Source organism: Cariama cristata, unplaced genomic scaffold (assembly GCF_000690535.1).
Source record: "Cariama cristata isolate BGI_N322 unplaced genomic scaffold, ASM69053v1 scaffold41040, whole genome shotgun sequence".
Lineage (NCBI taxonomy): Eukaryota > Metazoa > Chordata > Aves > Cariamiformes > Cariamidae > Cariama > Cariama cristata.
This window is the reverse complement of record NW_009597359.1, coordinates 9,161-27,380: the sequence shown is the minus strand read 5'-3', so window position 1 is coordinate 27,380 and position 18,220 is coordinate 9,161. Positions and strand designations below refer to the sequence as shown.

The 18,220-nt window shown below is 38.3% G+C and overlaps 1 protein-coding gene across 1 annotated transcript; it reads right to left on the bottom strand.

Annotated features, from left to right (window-relative positions):
• Nucleotides 1–513: 513 nt before the first annotated feature.
• DYNC1LI1 (dynein, cytoplasmic 1, light intermediate chain 1) lies at nucleotides 514–16,949 on the bottom strand. The gene is made up of 12 exons (XM_009708818.1): nucleotides 16,877–16,949; nucleotides 16,101–16,217; nucleotides 14,216–14,446; nucleotides 10,675–10,844; nucleotides 9,392–9,485; nucleotides 7,608–7,743; nucleotides 7,118–7,229; nucleotides 5,617–5,676; nucleotides 5,447–5,491; nucleotides 4,346–4,466; nucleotides 3,987–4,145; nucleotides 514–1,473 (listed from the first exon to the last, which is right to left on the bottom strand). Exons 1-12 carry the CDS (start codon nucleotides 16,947–16,949, stop codon nucleotides 1,361–1,363), a joined length of 1,431 nt encoding a protein of 476 aa, XP_009707120.1. The 3' UTR covers nucleotides 514–1,360.
• Nucleotides 16,950–18,220: the final 1,271 nt, after the last annotated feature.

Below are 18,220 nucleotides of genomic sequence, written 5' to 3'. Positions count from 1 at the left end.
AGAAGTCTTCTAAATAATTGGAGAAATTAATGTAAGACTTGTTGATTTAGAAAACCTGAACTCATTGAAGAAGTCTCTTGGCAATCATTTGATCAGGATATAGTTTTTACACTTCCTAGTCTGTGGCTATCGGTAAAAAGCAACTACAAACTTCACACAGAACAGTAAAGTGATGCTCAACATTTGGGTACTGAAAGTTTAAGTCAAGTCCTAACCTTGGTCAACTACTTCTTAGACAATATACTGGAATCAGCAGCAAGATCCTTAGTGTAAGGAGTGTGCTTTTAAAACACATTACAGCAAAACCCACCCAAATCGGATAACCTAGTTTTACTCCTAGGAACAAACGCTGCCGACTTATCCATTTCCTTCCAGAAACAATGTTTTAAGGAAGTTTAAATATCTACCTGCGATATTACTCGCCGAGAGGTAAAATATAAAAGCACGTTTTAAGATGTTTTATACCACATCCTAAGATTGAACTGTAAACAAACGAGAACACCATTGCTTCAATGAAAGTTATTTAAATTTGAATGCAGAGAATACTTTATTAACTGATTACAGTTTTGATGACCAATTTTAAACCATAACTAATGTGGGAAACATAGTGGGGGACATTAAGGCTGAGCCATATATATATAGACAAATCTGGATACTGATAATCTGTACATTTAACCTCTGCTTTCTCTTTATACATCTTTTACTCAGTGTCTGAAATTAATCAAGGAGAAAACCCCAAAAAACTGGCCACTAAATTTGGGCTTTTATCTGGAATGAATTTTTGCATGGGTTTTTGAATGCAGTGTAAATCTCAGTGGAGATCAAACAGATTTTTTTTTTTTAACCATACTCCAAATGAAGTGTTCAAGTATAATTGGAGTTTGTTGTGGTTGTTACAGCTTTGCGCAATTAATTTTCTCTTCCAAAAAATAGTAGTTGTTCTCTCATGTAGAGGTTAATCTATTTAAGATAGTATTACACCTGCCTAACAGGTTGGGAAATCAATATAAATTAAGTGCCTGTGGTGTGTGTCCGTTTTCCCGCTCTAAGCAACCCGTATCACTTAAGTGGACATACTTGCAATTTTACAGAATTACACTGACTTTTCAACAAAACCCAGAAAAAAAAAAATTAATTTACTATTCTTGCACTGGGAACAGTACTCCTACGTGATGTGATAACCGGTTTCCATCTGTACAGCTCCCTTTTGTAAAGTTGGGCAACACGTATGAAAGACAGACATCAAGTGTTTGTGTTCTGAAAGATATTTCAGTTCCTTAGTTCCAGTCACTGAAGGAAGAGGCAGAGGCAAGTTTGAATTATCCCAGAAAAACTGAACAATTGGTTTTATTTGGTGTCTTCAAGATGCTTCACCTTCTGTGGGAGATGTAGGTGTTGTAGGAGAGACCATTTCAGGTTTTCGTGAAATTCTGTCCAATTCTGCCTGAACATCTGTTAAAACTGGCTTCTGACCTACAAAAGAAGTGCATCATCATTCAGTCATGTTTATGAAACAGTTTTGGGAAAGCCTATAGTATCTTTAATTCTCAAATCAGATAAATCCTGCAAATTGTTACTGCATGCTTTGGGTACGGAGTAAAGGCATAAGGCCAAAACCCAAAAGAAACAGAAATAGTAGAAAGTCACATCCTTCTGTATTTCCGATGTCTCAAAGAAACTTCCATAATTACATATTAGTTGTCAGTATATAAAGACTTAATGTAAAGTATAAAATACAGAAGAGTCTATTAAGGCTAGCAGTTATGAATACAATGCAGAAAATTGTGTAGAAGTATGTATTTTACATAATTCTGAATGTGAGGCAGGGCTTTCACCACAGATCAGTGAAGTCAGTTCTACATACTCGGTCAGCATAAACCTAACACCGCTGCTCATGGGTGCGCACAGACCTGCAGACGGCAAATCCCCTTCCCTCCTCACCCGCTTACCTCCTCAACTTGGAACGGCACAAACATTTGTGCAGTCACACTTAGACCTGATCCAAGCTTAACACACACCATTTTTTCCCCACCGTTGTCCTCTTAACTCTTACTCCCCAGTCCAGGTTTCTATCCTGCCATGTTCTATCACAAGAATGGAGAAGACAATGTGGGAAAAGGCAGCGCGGAATATTAGAGTCTAACGCCATGACAAGTGTGCACAGTATCTCAGGCTGTAAAGGAAAATTCTGACAGACACGTACTTCTAGCACTGTCTCAGACTCCTTTCTGAAGATGCAAACTAACAGGAACTATCCACAAAGCTAATTCTTGCCAGATGTACTACGCTGCTATTCAAATCATTTCATGAAAGCTAATACTGTATCAGAATCAAAGCAGCTAATATTCCAACTAGTAAGCAGAGGAATTTCTTGTAGCTGCTGAGGGGAAAAGTAATTCTCAAATCCCAAACTACTGTTTTAACAGCCAACTTTCAGATTTGAAGAGCGAGTGCCATAGGCAACGCTAAACACAAGACAGCAAATACTGAAGAAGGTGAAGGGGCCACATCTAAGCCGAACTGACTTGTATTTATGGTAATTCTTCGGAAACCTAATCCTATGCGACGTTAAACTGGCTACACCCTAACCCTTCATTTGTTGCATATTACAAAATTTCTGAGAACATTTTTGCTCCTTAATAGTTTAATTGTTCTTGAAGTTTCTGCCACGGCCCTGGACACAACACTTTTCTGGAGTGCTGCCTCCGTCTGCCTGGCATCACCCAAACCCACTGCTGGCCACTCCCCACAGGATTTTTCAGTGAGTGCTCTCCGCACCTCATATTGCATCAGCTGCATTTGTTTAAGCAATGTCCATATGCTGTTCAAATGAGCACAGCTGACTTTGCCTGCAGCAGATTAGGAAGTACTCAAACTTTGCTCAGCCAACTGAGCTTTGCATTTCAAAAAAGGGAAGTGCACACCTGTAAAAAAAATGTCAGGGTCAGTCTACACAAAATGCTACTGGGAAGTGTTTTCTTTTCTCTTACTACATAGAAGTAAACACTAATGTCAAGTACCAGTGAAACGGGAGCATTCTCACCTAAACACAGCATTAATAACCTCTGGGGAAACGGGGAGGGAGGAGGTCTGTGTAGGTGGAGAAGGGCTTTTTACAAGGGCGTGTAGTGATAGGACAAAGGCCAATGGCTTTAAACTGGAAGAGGGAAGATTTAGATGAGATACAAGGAAGAAATTCTTCACCATGAGGGTGGTGAGGCAGTGGCACAGGTTGCCCAGAGCAGCTGTGGCTGCCCCATCCCTGGAAGTGTTCAAGGCCAGGTTGGATGGGACTTTGAGCAACCTGGTCTGGTGGAAGGTGTCCCTGCCCATGGCAGGGGGGTTGGAACTGGATGGTCTGTAAGGTCCCTTCCAACCAAACCGTTCTATCAGTCTATGATAGCAGAAACGTTTTAACCTTGAACAGCAAGAAGCCCCAGAGTAGTCTTGCATCTAGCTTTAGAGCAGTCACTATTAGACATTTTTAAATTAATATTAATCACATCATATAAAAAAGGCTATCAACAGAAAATACCCAAGTATTTTTACAAGCTGTCACCAAACTCAATCAAAGCCTTTGTCACATCAGGGCTAGATCAATAGCAAAAGAAAATTTAAAATTATTTTAACACTGACAGTATTGTTAAAAAAAAAATCAACTTCAAATTCAGTCCTAATATATCTGAAGAATATTAGGAGTGGCTTGTAGCATAAACCATTTTACTGGGATGGTGGGGAACAAAGGGAAAAATGAAGAACTCATGAGGACAGAATTCATGCTTAAACAGCTACATGAAAAGTGGCTCTTTGATCCTCTGAGCCCTAAAAAGGCAGTACTAAACTGCTGTGAAAACAAAAGCAAAAACCACATCCAATAAAACATTTGGGTAAATACAGTAGTGTTCATACTTCTGATAAATTATACTAACAGGAATGATCCACCACTTACAACTTAGACTGAGTTGATCTTTTAGCATTAATCATACCTGACTTTTTTGCTGATGGCGGTAAGTTGCTGCCAGCACCTCCAGTGCCACCTCCTCCTGGACTGCCACCAACGCCACTGGGGCCACCAGGGGAACCAGTTTTCTTACTCAGGAGACTATTGAAGAAGTTAGCCAGGACTCCTTCACTAGTAGCTCCAGCTACAAGGGGAGGGAGGAAAAAAAAAAATAAATTAAAAAAAATAAAGTCACACCACCACCACAAAAGCAAAACAAACTGGATTTTCTAAGTAAATACTGATTTAGTGTGTTAATCAATCTAAATAAACATATTAAAGAAAGCAGGCAAAGCAGCTATTTTACTTCCCCAACTGCATTTGTGCCCTCATAAGAAAAGGTACCTTTCATATTGGGATCAATTTTTTTTGACCCAGTAGGGATAGGTGTAACACTGGCAACATTTGATGTTACGGATCTATTTGGTGTCCTAGGAGATCCACCAGGAACTCTTGGAGAGGCATCCTATTAAAAAAAATTCCAAAGCTGAACTGGTCAATCTTCTACAGAATGAAATCATGCCATGTAAGAGTACATGAAATGAAGCATTTTGTTACTTCTCACAGCTCCTAGTCTTGTTTGGTTTTTTTAGAAATAATAGAGTATCCCATGCAACTGAAATGACATAGGATTTGATTTTGCTGATGCGTGCAAGTTTTTTCACACTGGTGTAACATTCTTAAAAATACTAACTTTAGTGCAACTAAAGCACTAGTGAAGCTTTTCATTTTATCCCAATGAGAAACTTGAAATTCCCTCTGTTACTCGGTAGTGCCTCTGATCATAATGAAAACTGAACGGATTGGATCATAGAGGAACTACACCACATTTCTTGGAAAGACAACACATACCACCAATGCTGTGGAAAGGACTAAACGCAGCCCAAGAGAAAAAGCATTATTCGTTACTTCAAGGATAACACATCATGTTTGCAGTTCATCTAAAGAAGTAAAGCTACCTTTATAAGATCATATGCTCCCCATTAAACTTGTCTTAATTTTTAGTTATTTTATTTGTACTTTAAAGTTAAACGATGTCATAGTTTTCATTTGACCTTAATTTTATGCCAGAGTCTTAATATTCCTAGAGAGCGAGCATGCCAAATTTAGGATATAAAACTCAGCAAGGCAATTCAGCCAACACAGCTTGCTCCCCAGGACACTCTTGGGACAGAATGGGGAGTCAACTAACTGCTTACATGCATACTGACGTATGAAAAGTAATGCCATGACATTTAGCCCTTGCTGTCAATACAAGTTGTCGCGACTAGCTGCAAAGAAGTGTCATCATTTTAGAGCAGTATATGATGTAGACTTTAAATACTATGTAGTTTAAAAACATTAGATCAAAGACTATTTGACAGTGCTACTAAAACAAGGAACCCTCTAAATATCGGAAAGTGAATCATTTTCACTTGATGATATTTAAAAGTTTTTATTACTAACCACTGGCCTTCCTGCAGCAGTAGGTGGTTGTTTCGCCAACTGTGACTGCAAAAAACAAACAAACCCATGTAGTGTTAGATACTACAGCGATTCAGAATACAAACCCAAATTTGTATTGAGAATGTTGTTAAACGAAGCACTGGCTGCTTGTTTTATAGACAGAAAGTTACCTGCTGCTTCATAAGAAACACTTGGTCATCTTCTGCTACGATTTCTTTTTCATGAACAAACTGCAATACAAAACCAGTAACATCATTTTGACTAAAAGAAAGAAATGTATTTCCTTTTATACCTCCTGGTGAATATGACCAAGGCACTCAATAATGAAGTAAATGTGTAAAATACTATGTTGACTGCGGACTACATTTTCTGCATTTAAAACTGCTACCTCATGCTTCCATTTACGCTAAGTTAGCTAAAAGTGAAATAGAAGCATCGTTAACTCCTTTGACCTGGCAGGCATAAGTCTCTAGATGTACTTGCAGAAAGACCCATTAAAAAGTTCATTAAAGTGTTCATTAAAAGAGGAATGAAGTAAATGGTTACAAGGCACATTCAGGGGTCTCAGGATCAGTAAGAAACATTCAGAGATGCACAGACTCTGCAGCACACTCACGTCTCTGTTAACTTCTCGAGGCCTCACCTTGGTATTCTTTTATGGATCACTATGGCAAAAGTGACTCTTCACCTGTGTTGCGTTAGACTGGTATATGAACTGGACAAAGACATCTCCGATCCCAGTTCTATGAATCGAATCGCAAGCACTCTCCCTCCAAATAAGCTTACCACAAAAACTTTGCCAAAACAAGCATGGCAAATATTAATATCAAAGTTTATAACCCAGGCCTGAAGTTGATAAGCGTGCAAAACCAATTGTCAGTTATATTTTCCTTGGACACTTAACACACTACTACGTACATCTTGACTTTTTCCCTGAAGATTGCAGAAAGGACATAGTATTAGTTTTCTCAGCTAAAATAATTCACACTTGGAAATATGATCAGTCCCAAATTCTTAGCTTTGTTAGAAAAAGCCATAGAAATATTTGCCCTCAGTAACATTTGTATGCATGATGTCCACTGCTGCTGGCATTTTGTTCAACCACCTCACAGATGACTTCAGGTGGTTCTGTCAAAGCTGTTTGTTAAATAGTACGAGACAGAAAATACACTGAATATATGTAGAACCTGTTTTCAGATGTTTCTTTTTGATTTTATGCTGTCTCAAGCTTTCTTATTTTAAATACTCCAATAGAAACAGAAAGCATTATGAAGTTATGAGCAACTTGGAGCAAAATGGAGTGTTCTTAAAAAATACTAACTCAACCTGACCAACAGTTAAATGACACTTAGACTTTTCAATACCAAACGTATTAAAAGCAAAACAGGTATATTTGTAGTCTCAAACGATGTAACAGCGGCAGAAAAAAACCCAAACAGCGTAAACTGGAGAAGAGCTACGCGGAACAAAAATACAGAATGATTTTTTGATAACTAAAGAAGAATTTTAAGAACAAAATAAAAAGACAAAATAAGACACCCCCCTCCCCCGGTTTATCACACATGATAAACTGGAAGCAAAGCCTCAAAGAAAGAGAAACAGTCAAAAAACCAAAAAAACTGACCGGTAAATAATAGATAAGAGGTTGAATGCCAAAACATCTCAATTTACCTTTCTGACTGGTGGTTTTGTTATGATATCTTCAAAACTGTCTTCTGCTTTTAGTGTCTGAAAGTTCTCGTGCAATATTCCTATCTTCTTGTCATTATCCCAACCTGCAGGACTAGATAAAGGATTATTTGGCTTTAAATTCTATTGTTACTTCAGGTTATTGTATGCAATCCTGAACTGCACAGAACTGAAAGCTAGAAAAGTTCTTATAGCTCTCGTTCTCCTGTGCCAGGTAGCTAGTTATTGATTAGTACAACTAGTTAGAGATTGGTTCACCATAACAGCAAAGAGCAAAATCTTTGGGTTTAACATTTCTCTTTGGGGCAGCGAGTATTTGTAATCTCAGTCTACTGGCACTCACCAAACTCCAACTCATGAGAATACACAGAATTTTCAAAAGCATAAACAAAAAAAGGCTCTAAATGCCGTTTTACAGTCTTGCACAAAGATATTTTGTTATCATATACACATAATAATGCAGGTAACTTACATAAATACTGCATCTTTTTCCACAACAACAGCTGGAACGTTGAAAGGAAATCCATACAACTTCTGGACTATATATTTATACACTAAATCAATGTTTTTGTTCTCCTTTACTGAAGTGTAAATAAGTGCTGCCCCATCTGAATAGACTTGTTAAAGAAAACGCAGTTTAGTGGCTAGTAAGAGATACTAAAGTGACCCTTCTTTTTTTGTTACTTTAAAGGTTATCAACTTTGTAGAATTTAGAGGGTGAACACAAAATCAAATAGGTCAAACAACTTCCAACACTTAATTTTTGAAATAAGCTATTTAGTAATTTAAATCTTTCTTTCTGCATTTGTTTTAGGCCAACTCAGCTATTGCTTTTAGAGTAAAGTACAGGCTTTTCTCACTTTCAAAGCCCACAATACCAACGGTTTCACTACAATGCCTTCAAAACTGCCTTCTGCTTTTAGTGAACAGAGATTTTCATGCCATATCCTTAGCTCTTGTCATTATCCCATCCTGCAACATAGACACTACAGTATTAACACTGGTAGCTTCAAAGATCTTCCACTTCCCCATCTGGGGTTTTATATTAGGGGAGCAAGTTCTTACATTATACAGTCATCTGCTTTCCAAGGAAATGAAGGCAAACGAGTTGTGCTGTATATCAGTTACTAAAAGACCAAGAGAGTGCTTAGTATCCCAGCATGGTGCAGTATCAAATTAACACAGCTTATGCAGAGGATTAATGAAAGCAGCCAGGGAAGTTCTGAGTAATTTTAACTTTGGGATTACAAAAACACCAAACCCTCGAATTTATTTCTACATGCATGCAATTCAGATTCTACATGAAAGTTATATAATGGGGTCCAATTCCCATTCAGTGAAATTTAGAATAGAATTCCAAGTTGTACATGGCATATACAATCATGGAGACTAATTCCTACTAATATTTTGTATTCTTCTTACCATCCACCATTTACTACAATCACTTATAATTCCAGTTTGAAAAATTAGATCTTGGAAGCCCTTTGAAGGCAATGCCATCTTGGTACTCAACTGAGGTCTCAGGTTCTTGAACTACTTTTTTCCATCTGTTAACTGCTGTCTCTCTGATAGCATTTAAACTTCCGTTTACCACAGCACAAATGACAATGACACAATGTAGACATGTTACTGGCATCTAAAATCTAGATCTTAGCATGTCCACCTGACTATACACTAAGCAGTATTTTATACACTTCTTTTTAAAAAATGAAATTTAAAAATAATAATAGTACAGCAACAGCTTATGTGCATTGTCCCTGTACCAACAGAAGAGAAGCCAGTGGATCTCTCCTACAGCAACTGACACTTCTTTTCCTCCCTCCCCTCACCACCTCATCCTGTGGAGTTAGTGACCACGGAAAAGACTACACATTTGGGTCAAAAAGAATAATGTGCCTTATGTGCATGTGAAGCAAGGTCATCCTTAAATGAATTAGCTTCTTGTTATTATTTTAGGGAGCTTGTCAGCTAAGATGTGCTGATTTGCAAACTGACTCCTAAATATGGAAATGCAGGCGAGTAAAGATATTCATGGTAAGGGGACATGCTATACTCTTGCAGCTCTGTCAAAAAATAAAAGAAAACAGAAAAGTTTAATTTAGCATTGCCTGTAGGAGTAGCTGAAGCAGACTGACAGCTACAGTAAAGGAGTTGCATCCTACTTTGGTACAGATGCAAATATTCCTTTAATTTTGTCATAATTAATGCAAAGATTTAATTGAGTCTTTATCACCTTTATGAGGTGTTAAAGGATACATTGTAAGCAAAACCGTCTGATATGTGACTGAATGAAGTCAAAGTGTTCATCTCTGTAGTCATGCTCTTTTTCCAGAACGCCGATGGCATCACACTGTCGAAATAAACACAGAATTAATATACCACTTTCAGTTATCTGTTGAAATAGCAGTGCTGCTACACATCCAGTTCACAACAGGGCAAGGGGGCTAGAGTGGGGTAGGTGGTGCAGAGAGAAACAAAAGCCTGCTAAGATAGTTTAGAAGCATAATTGAACTCTTTTTTTTCTTAATAATATAGAACTTGATGTGCACATACTGTGGTCAGCACTAACTTGGGAGTTAAAGTGATTGCCATTTTTCATTCACTCTCCCCCCCTGCCCAATGCAAAAACTCAGTCTCAGTTAAAGTCTGACCCCACCATTTTCTGCCCAATGTATTTTTATACACTGTGCTATTCCAGGATATAGTGGTTTTTATCCAGTTACTAACTAGCCCTTTGCAAAGGGAGGCAAAGGCAAGAAATGTGGAAGCAGAAAAAAAAAGGGGGAGAAGGGAGGGGAGAATAATAACAACAGAGAGCTAGCAGGTGAGAAAAAAGGTGCTTTTCAAATGAGAGGGTTAGCCTTCCAGTGAAGGAACAGCATATGCATTAAAAGGTTTATTCTTTCACTGTGGACCAGCAGAGGCTGCAGACGCAGTATGCTTAATGCCAATGAGAACTGAAGAGCCGGGAGGGAGAGAAAAAAAAAAAAAAACAACCAACACCACAAAAAACCCAAAACAAAACCAAAAAAACAGCCACAAGAGAACTAGACCATTTTTTCTTTAGACTAAGAATATCGTTACATATCTAACAGAAACCAAAACAGATCACAGAAGCATCCTAAGAACTGAGGAAAGTTTATAGAGCAGCACTTTACTAACTACAACCCTCAAATATATTCATCTTCAGAAAAAGATCAGAAATATTAAAAAACCTACCAAAACACTATTTGTGAAATAAGGAGGACTGTGGAGATCAAGGGGAATTCTAGTTGCTTACTGACTAGCTAGCTCACTTCTGTGAGCAAAACCAGGTCTCAGGTATTCCTCAATTCCTTGAAAACTGGTAGAACTAAAGGAAAAACTAATCCCAAAATAACATGCAATGAGAGCTTCCAGATTGGACATTAAACATTTTAAAAAAATTCTTATGCAAGGGATTCAGAATTACTTAATAACCATGCGCTTCCCACCCCAAATCCACAATTGACAGAGCTGCTTAAATAAAATATGCAAAAAACCTAAAATGTGAAACAAACCTTTGTACAAACTACTACTACTGGAATGCCTAAGTTACATGTTAGTGTATCTGCACCCAGGGGTAAAATCACACTGTCATCTTTGTCTTCCTGTAATGAAGTATTTCTTCTCTGTGGAGAAGCTGGGAAATCCTCGCCTGGTTCTATATATTCCTGGAAGTCTCTTACCACTGAAAGTAAAAAAAGTTATATTAAAAAATCAGCTACTTTATTATTTCAACAATGATTTCCACTGCCATTGATCTCTAGCACTGTTGATTGTATAGTACTTCTGTTCCTTTATGTTGAAAAAATTGAGCATGCACTGAGTGCTGACCATTTGTTTGCTCTATGCATGCAGCACACGAGAGAACTAGTAAGTCCGAGATCTGCTCGATCGCCAGCCAGGAGAACTTGACCAAATAAAACTGTCCATAAGGACAACATTAAACCATTTTTATCATCACGAAACCATGAGGCAGTTGCTACTAACTACTATTGCTTGATATGTTTCCTAAAGAACATAAGTTTCCTTGCGTTCTTCTTGGCAAAATTAATGGAACGGTTTGTTAGAATAAACAGAATTAAGCCTTACACATATTGCTTAGCTGCTACTTTATACCAGGTTTTACCTAAAACCCCTTTGTCCATACTTGTCTCTCTCCGTACAGTGAATCTACAGTAGTAATAAGCAGAAAGAATAGAATACACAAAACATTAGTTATTAACTAGCTTTATAATTAGTTAATAGCATATTAAATATCTGGGATGCTTTTACAATAGATCAGGTACTACTTTAAAATTTAGCAAGGAGGGCAAGTCAGAACATAACAAGAATTAGAAAAAAGATAAAGTTCCAAGTGTAACTCTCTTGTCAGGTTCCGACGCACACACCCAAACCTCTCATTACACGGTCACGTACTATTCCTACAGTCAGGGATGCAATATTAGGCATAAAAATGGCTGTACCTTTCACATCACATGTCCTGTTTCACACAGCAGAAATGGGATTCTACTAAACCCCACCACTGATTTCTTTTCCATGAGTGGCACATCCCGATTCAGCCAAAAAAATTAGACAGCAAGACAATTCAGCCGCATCATGCGCAGGAGCGGCTAACTACTCCAGTACATTGCCACTGCTGTGTCCTGATTTATGTTAACCCACCGCTACCTTCACTAAACTGACTGAAGCCTTCCGAGTTCATACCTAGAAAAGCATTAGTTGAATTAACCGAGCAAGATTTATTTCAACACACTAGAGAAAAAGATGTATTAGGCCAAGATTATTCAACTTTTCTACAGATCTTGGAGTTCACAATAATAACATAAAGCACATGCAGAGATTGTCGTCTCAGCCTGAACAGTCAACTCAGGCTCTTATTCAGGGAATGCTGCTACTTCAGTCTGGTCTGAGAGCTTCCGAGAGCCTTCCAAACTGACCGTGTTTTAAACCCAGAGTTCTCACCAAGATATGGCAGCCGCTCAAGGGAGTCTTTCCTACACAGCATCCTGTCTGTTCTGGGATAACTGCATGCCAAAATAAAAAGAACACTACCCCAGTGCTAGAAGTCCTCCAGTGGATTCCTAAAACTCCCATTGTATGATCAGAACCTACTAATCTTTATACAAGTACAGAAAACAGTGAAAACGAGGATTGATGTAATATATCGCAGCTCAAAGTCTGTGGAATACAATCCCAGGTCTTCCTCAGAGACACAATTAAAGTCACCAGGCCACAAAGCTCCGTTAGACGCAGATGAATTTGGGAACAGTAAGAACTATTCCAACCCTTCATGCACAGCTGCTACGTACCCCCTAATGCCTTCCCAAACCAGTTTTAGTCCTCACAGGGTCTGTCTTTGAGCTGAGTTAAGTTGCTAGAACTGGAAGACAAACACAACAGCACACCTCCAGAAAACTACACGCACAAACCCTCAGTAGCTTTCAGTCCTGTTAGCAAGTTAAATCAGCTCACAGGAGCCTCTCAGGAGCACTGAGCCTGATGTAAGAATAAAGTAGGACCACGTAGCCAAAAGTCAGACAAGTACGATTATTCCCTCCTCCTTTTGGCAGTGTCAGGCTGCTGCCCGCCTAGCAATGCAAGAAGCCACATCACAGGAGGTTCAAAGCAAAACCAGTTTCCAGTCATATCTGGATTGTGTCCAGGGCTTCTGTTACACCCAACAAGCAGACCATCAGTATCTGTAAGAATTAGACCAGATGATAAAAGAACAAGAGGGCAAATCAAACTTTTAATAAGTAGGTGTTTTTCTTGACTCACTTCATCACTTGCATTTTCTGGATTTTGTAGAGTTTCACTGTTGTGTTCGCTCAGTGAGGAAGCAAACCTATCAGCTACGCATTTTTGATAACAGAAATACTGCATCCTTACTACTGTTATCCAGTTAAATCCTATCTTGAAACTGGTTTGGGGTGGTGGGGGTGGTGTGTGATGTCCAATACACACACACTAACACCACCCCCTGAAAACAAACCCAAACCAAACACCACATCCAAAAGAGCTCAGCTTCTCCCTCCTAAACAAGTTCTTGCTGTGGAAGACACGATTCTCAAGGACGATACTTCCCTTGGAAGAATCTCTCCCTGAAAAGAATAAAGAAAACAACCAATCCCCCCCCCGCCTCTCATTCCAGAGTATCTACAACTGTCACCTCCTGGGCTACTTTATCACAGCACAGCTACAACCTCCTTTTCTGAAAAAGCTGTTCAGCAATCTGGCAGTCCGTTGCTTAAGAACATACCAGTTCCAGAGAGCAACTTCAGACTTATAAACAAAGTTTAATCGTGCTATTTGTTGATCTTAACACACAGCTTTCTCAAAAGCTCTTCCTTGTAGTAATTCACTGAGAGATGAACAGGACTCATGTTTTTGTATGCAGAGGGAAATACAATGGCTGCCCAAAGGTAATAGGGAGCTATGATGTTAGCGAGTTTAGTCAGTTTAAGGAATCCTGCAAAATCTTTCTGTTCTGCATGCTTAAAACTAAAAAGATAAGACACTGACAGAGCTATATCACAGAGCCAAAACATACATATAGCTGCATTAGTGTCAATAATAATAATGATAAAATTCTTCAAGTAGAAAGGGCCCAGATGTTACCATGCTGTCGTGAATCCTCTCAACATTTACACTTTTGGTAGGCAGAGAACAGGTCCCAGATTCTCTAGACTGACTAATTACAGCAACAGTTAAGAAGCTGATGCAGCGATTTGCCTTTAAAATGAAAAAATAAAAAAATGAAACCTAGGAAGTTTTCACTTGGAGAATCTTATTGATAAAAATCTCTAATAAGCAAGATTGTAAGTTCAGCTGTGTTCATTCTGAAAGCTTTTTTCAAGCACTTCTGTTGGAAAGAAATACTAGTATTGTTCATACAGCTACCTGAGACTTATCTGAAGCTTGACTTGCTTCATAACTCCTAATTTTAAGTAGCATTTCCAAAGAATGAGAAAGACTGCAATGGAGAGATCAAATGGTGCAGAAAGCATTAAGCATATTTGATTTAAATGGATTTCTAAGTATGTGCAGAATACTCACACTTTTGTTCCATTTCTTTCATTTCTTCGGGAGGAATTTTTAACTTGTCAATATGTTCTCTTACAACACTTGCCCATTTCTGTAAAGAATCCAGTGCAGTCCAAGGCCTAGACATGTCTACTACCAGCATAATTAGAGTGTCCTTTAGAGAGCTTGCCTCCATTGCAAATTTAAGAAGACCTTTATGATACAGGTCACCATCCAAAATCCATACATTACATCTTGTTTGGTCTACAAAAAAGGAAAAACATTTTATGAGACTTACTTGAAACAGTCCACTACGTAATGGCTATTAAATCTTCTTTGATGTGTAAAATACAAGGAAGAAAGCAGATGATCATGTTTTATCAGTCAGCTGAACATACATAACACCACAGCAAACGGCAGCTTGTGGAAATAAGCTCCTCCTCTTCCAAACCCTGATGTGTAATGGCTGATAACTGAAGATCTTAAATACATTACCTCAAAGTGAGAATCCGGAGACAGTGTTCAACATTTCTGAAATTAACGTTCACCATTTTAGAGAAAAACGTTTTCTTCAAGATGCAACTTAGAAGGGGGGAATTGGGTAAATTCAGCCATGCCTTCTCAGCCCTGGGTCTGCTCAGCTCTCAAGGACTGCCATCTCCCCTTCAAAACTCCAATGGGATATGCCTATATAACTCCTCAAGTACAGAATGTACCTTGGCCCTTCAGAAAACTGGAGTAGAACTGCAAGTTTTTAATGATTTCGATGGACTTAACAGACAAGAAAGTTATTCTTCAGATTTGCAAAAAGACAATCACCATACAGACCATCCCGCTGCCTTCCCGCCCCCCAAAAAACACCATACTCCAAATTCAGAGACACTTCTGCAGTAAATGAAGAGCTGTTCATTCAAAATTAGATAGTTTAATATAATTACATTTTGCCTTTAACTAAGTTTTTATTACTTGCTCCAAAAGTTCTGAGGAAGACATTTAGATTAAACTCCCAATCCTCTTAACCCTGGTCAAGTCATCTCTGAGACCAACAGCGAGATATGGAAGTCAGGGAAGTCAGTGATTTCAGAAAAAAAGGGACCAACTTCCTCTGGTTCTCCTTATACCTATATTTGTTCTTACAGTACAGACAAGAGTTCTCATTTTTCCCCATAGCTCCCAGTACGTCCTTATTCACACCCTACTCCCTCTAAGTATTGCCTCTAGATAATTCATTGCACCTCTATAGATCCTGGTCATACTCCTTCCCTTGTTTCCCCATATATAAGTATCAATTATCAATTCCATAACTGCAGGTATTTGGGGTCTGAATCTTAAACACCTTTTTTACCTTCCAGCCATAAACCAAATCAAGCCAGCTGAAACACAGCTTCTACTTTATTTCTCCTCCCTCCAAATTTTTGGGTTGGTGGTTTGGTTTTTTTGTTGCTGGCTGGTTTTAAAGTCTCCTTTAGCATTGTGCACATTTTCCTACCCATCAATACAGGATACTTAGTCTTGCAGATTCTGATAACACCAAGACAAAGGTTTCTCTGTACTTTCAAAAAGATAAATACTTGCTACAGTAATTGAGATGCAAGCTAAGAGCCTAGGCACTTTTTCCTCTAGGCCTGAGGAATGCACATCCATTCAGAATGTTGCAGCTAAGCCTGCTTCCCTGGTCTTTTCAGCCTTTTCTTTTGACTGGTTCCTCTCCTCCTCTACCACGTAAGTGGTCATTCATGGTTATCTACTAAAGGAATTACACTGAGAAACTTCCTCATGATATAAATCACTCATGGCCTAAGCTGGACTCCTGCAAATTATAAAGAAAGAAAAACATCCCACTGTCATTCCAAATGCCACGCTACTGAACCATTGCTTTCAAATTGGTTGAAGATATTATTAAAAAATACAAACTTACCATCTCGATCTTCATCATGCACATTTAAATACAAATACTCCATTCCTCTTCCTTTTTTGTATTCCTCTATTCCTTGAATTTTTCCTATTAAGCTAGTTTTACCTGCTCCATCTTCACCTGGAGAGACAGAAGTCAGATACCACTCAATCTTTAATCACAGTTACAAATTAAAAATCACCTAGGCCAAGAAGGAAACCATACACTAACAGGGTGACTGAGCTCATTAAAGTTTTGAAATATAGCAGGCTTTGCCCAACTCATCCACCTGTTCAAAGTCATGCCTCAGCTTCAAATCTTATTTCTAATTATTGATAAATGCAATTATGCCACTAAGTATCCTATGGGAAACAGGGTCTTAAATATATCTTTAAAAAGATACCTTAAGGAATAGTTAAACTCCTCAAACAATTTCAGTCTTTCAAGTACAACCAAGGTGGTAACAAAGTCTCTCTAAAGCAGAGTTCAAGTCACATCTTGATTCATGCGTGTCAAGCCCACCTTACAATCAGAAGAATACGATTTAGAACACTCTCATATCAAACAGTACACACCACCATGCTGAGTAAGGCAAATCTGTTTCCGTAGCTTTTATGGGTTGGTTTCTTTGAATCTTTTCTCTGTTACAGGTCTAAAGAAACCTTGGAAAGAGGTGACAAACAGGAAGCCCACTGCCTTACAATACATCTGTATTTGGGTACACACAGGGTGACAAGCCTGCAATCCAGATCCACTCACCCCTATTCTCTCCCCTCCAAAGGGAGCTGGGATAACCTTACAGCATAAGCACAGCGTAAACACCTCAACCATTGCCAGAGATGACTCTTGAAAAACTTCCACTTCTAACCACATGTCCCAGAGCTGGAAAACTTCATGTGCAATTTTTCCAGTCTGAAAGAGTAACCAAGCTGAATTTGGACACGAAGCGAGGTTTTGCCACTCTAATTCGGCAGTATGATGGGTACATAACAGTTAGGCATTAGAAAATTCTTGAAACTCACTCACAGGTTATAAAATTAAGATTAAAACCAGGTTCCTAAGAAGTACCTTATCAGTTTTATGACAAACAGAACATTTTTTTTCCCCCCAAGTCTCTCCTATACAGGGAGAATATAGAATCATAGAATCGGTTAGGTTGGAAAGGACCTTTAAGATCATCAAGTCCAACCGTAAACCTAGCACGGCCAAGTCCACCACTAAACCATGTCCCTAAGTACCTCATCTACTGTCCTTTAAATGCCTCCAGGGATGGGGACTGTACCACTTCCCTGGGAATAAACACTTGCTTTTAACTACGTAACAAAGAGAAGAGTTCAAGGACAGTAATTTTCACTGCTAAATGTAATGAAGTTTTCCATTTAAAGGGAACTGACCATGATCTTATAAACAATGCCATGGCTACATTAAAAAGACTATAGATAGAACCACAGAAAAGAGCAGAAAAATCATGCTTTACTCAATATATCATTCCCAAGATTACTGCATGAAGTCTTCAATTTGAAGAAGTCAAGACTTCAAAGTTCAGCTTTGTTTTCAGTTTTCACTAATAGCTACCAGAAAGCATAAGATTGTTTACTCTAAGTAGCCCAGGGGATTTTACTCAATGGAATAAAAAGGCTTTTCTTTTTTGATTAAAAAAAGTTGCACCTTTTTTTTTTTCTTAAAAATATTTCTTTTATTTAAAGAAAAAAAAAAAAGAGAGAAAAATAAGACCACAACTAAAGTTTAAGATCTGGCTAAGTACAGAGAAGTTAGGTGAAAAGAAAAATGAAATTGTATCAGTTTGACTTTTCCAACATTTAAGAGTTTGTTTGCTAGTTCCGTAACCAAATTAAATCAAGATGCACCTAAAAAACCAATTATAGCTAGTTTTAAATAAACATTGGAAAGCACAGCTATTTTCTGTTCATACATCACGCTTTTCCTCTTCTTGTGAGGATATTCTTTTAAATAAAAATTCTGCCCAAGAAGTGAAGAGTTCAAGCTTTGTCACCAGAGATGAATTACAATTCCTCCTCTGCCCTCACCCAAGTACTTATCCAAGCTTCTTAAATTTGTCGTCTACAAATAACTGGGGAGACTTTATTAAGAGCTGCTGCACTGACATGTTATGCTTCTGAAGT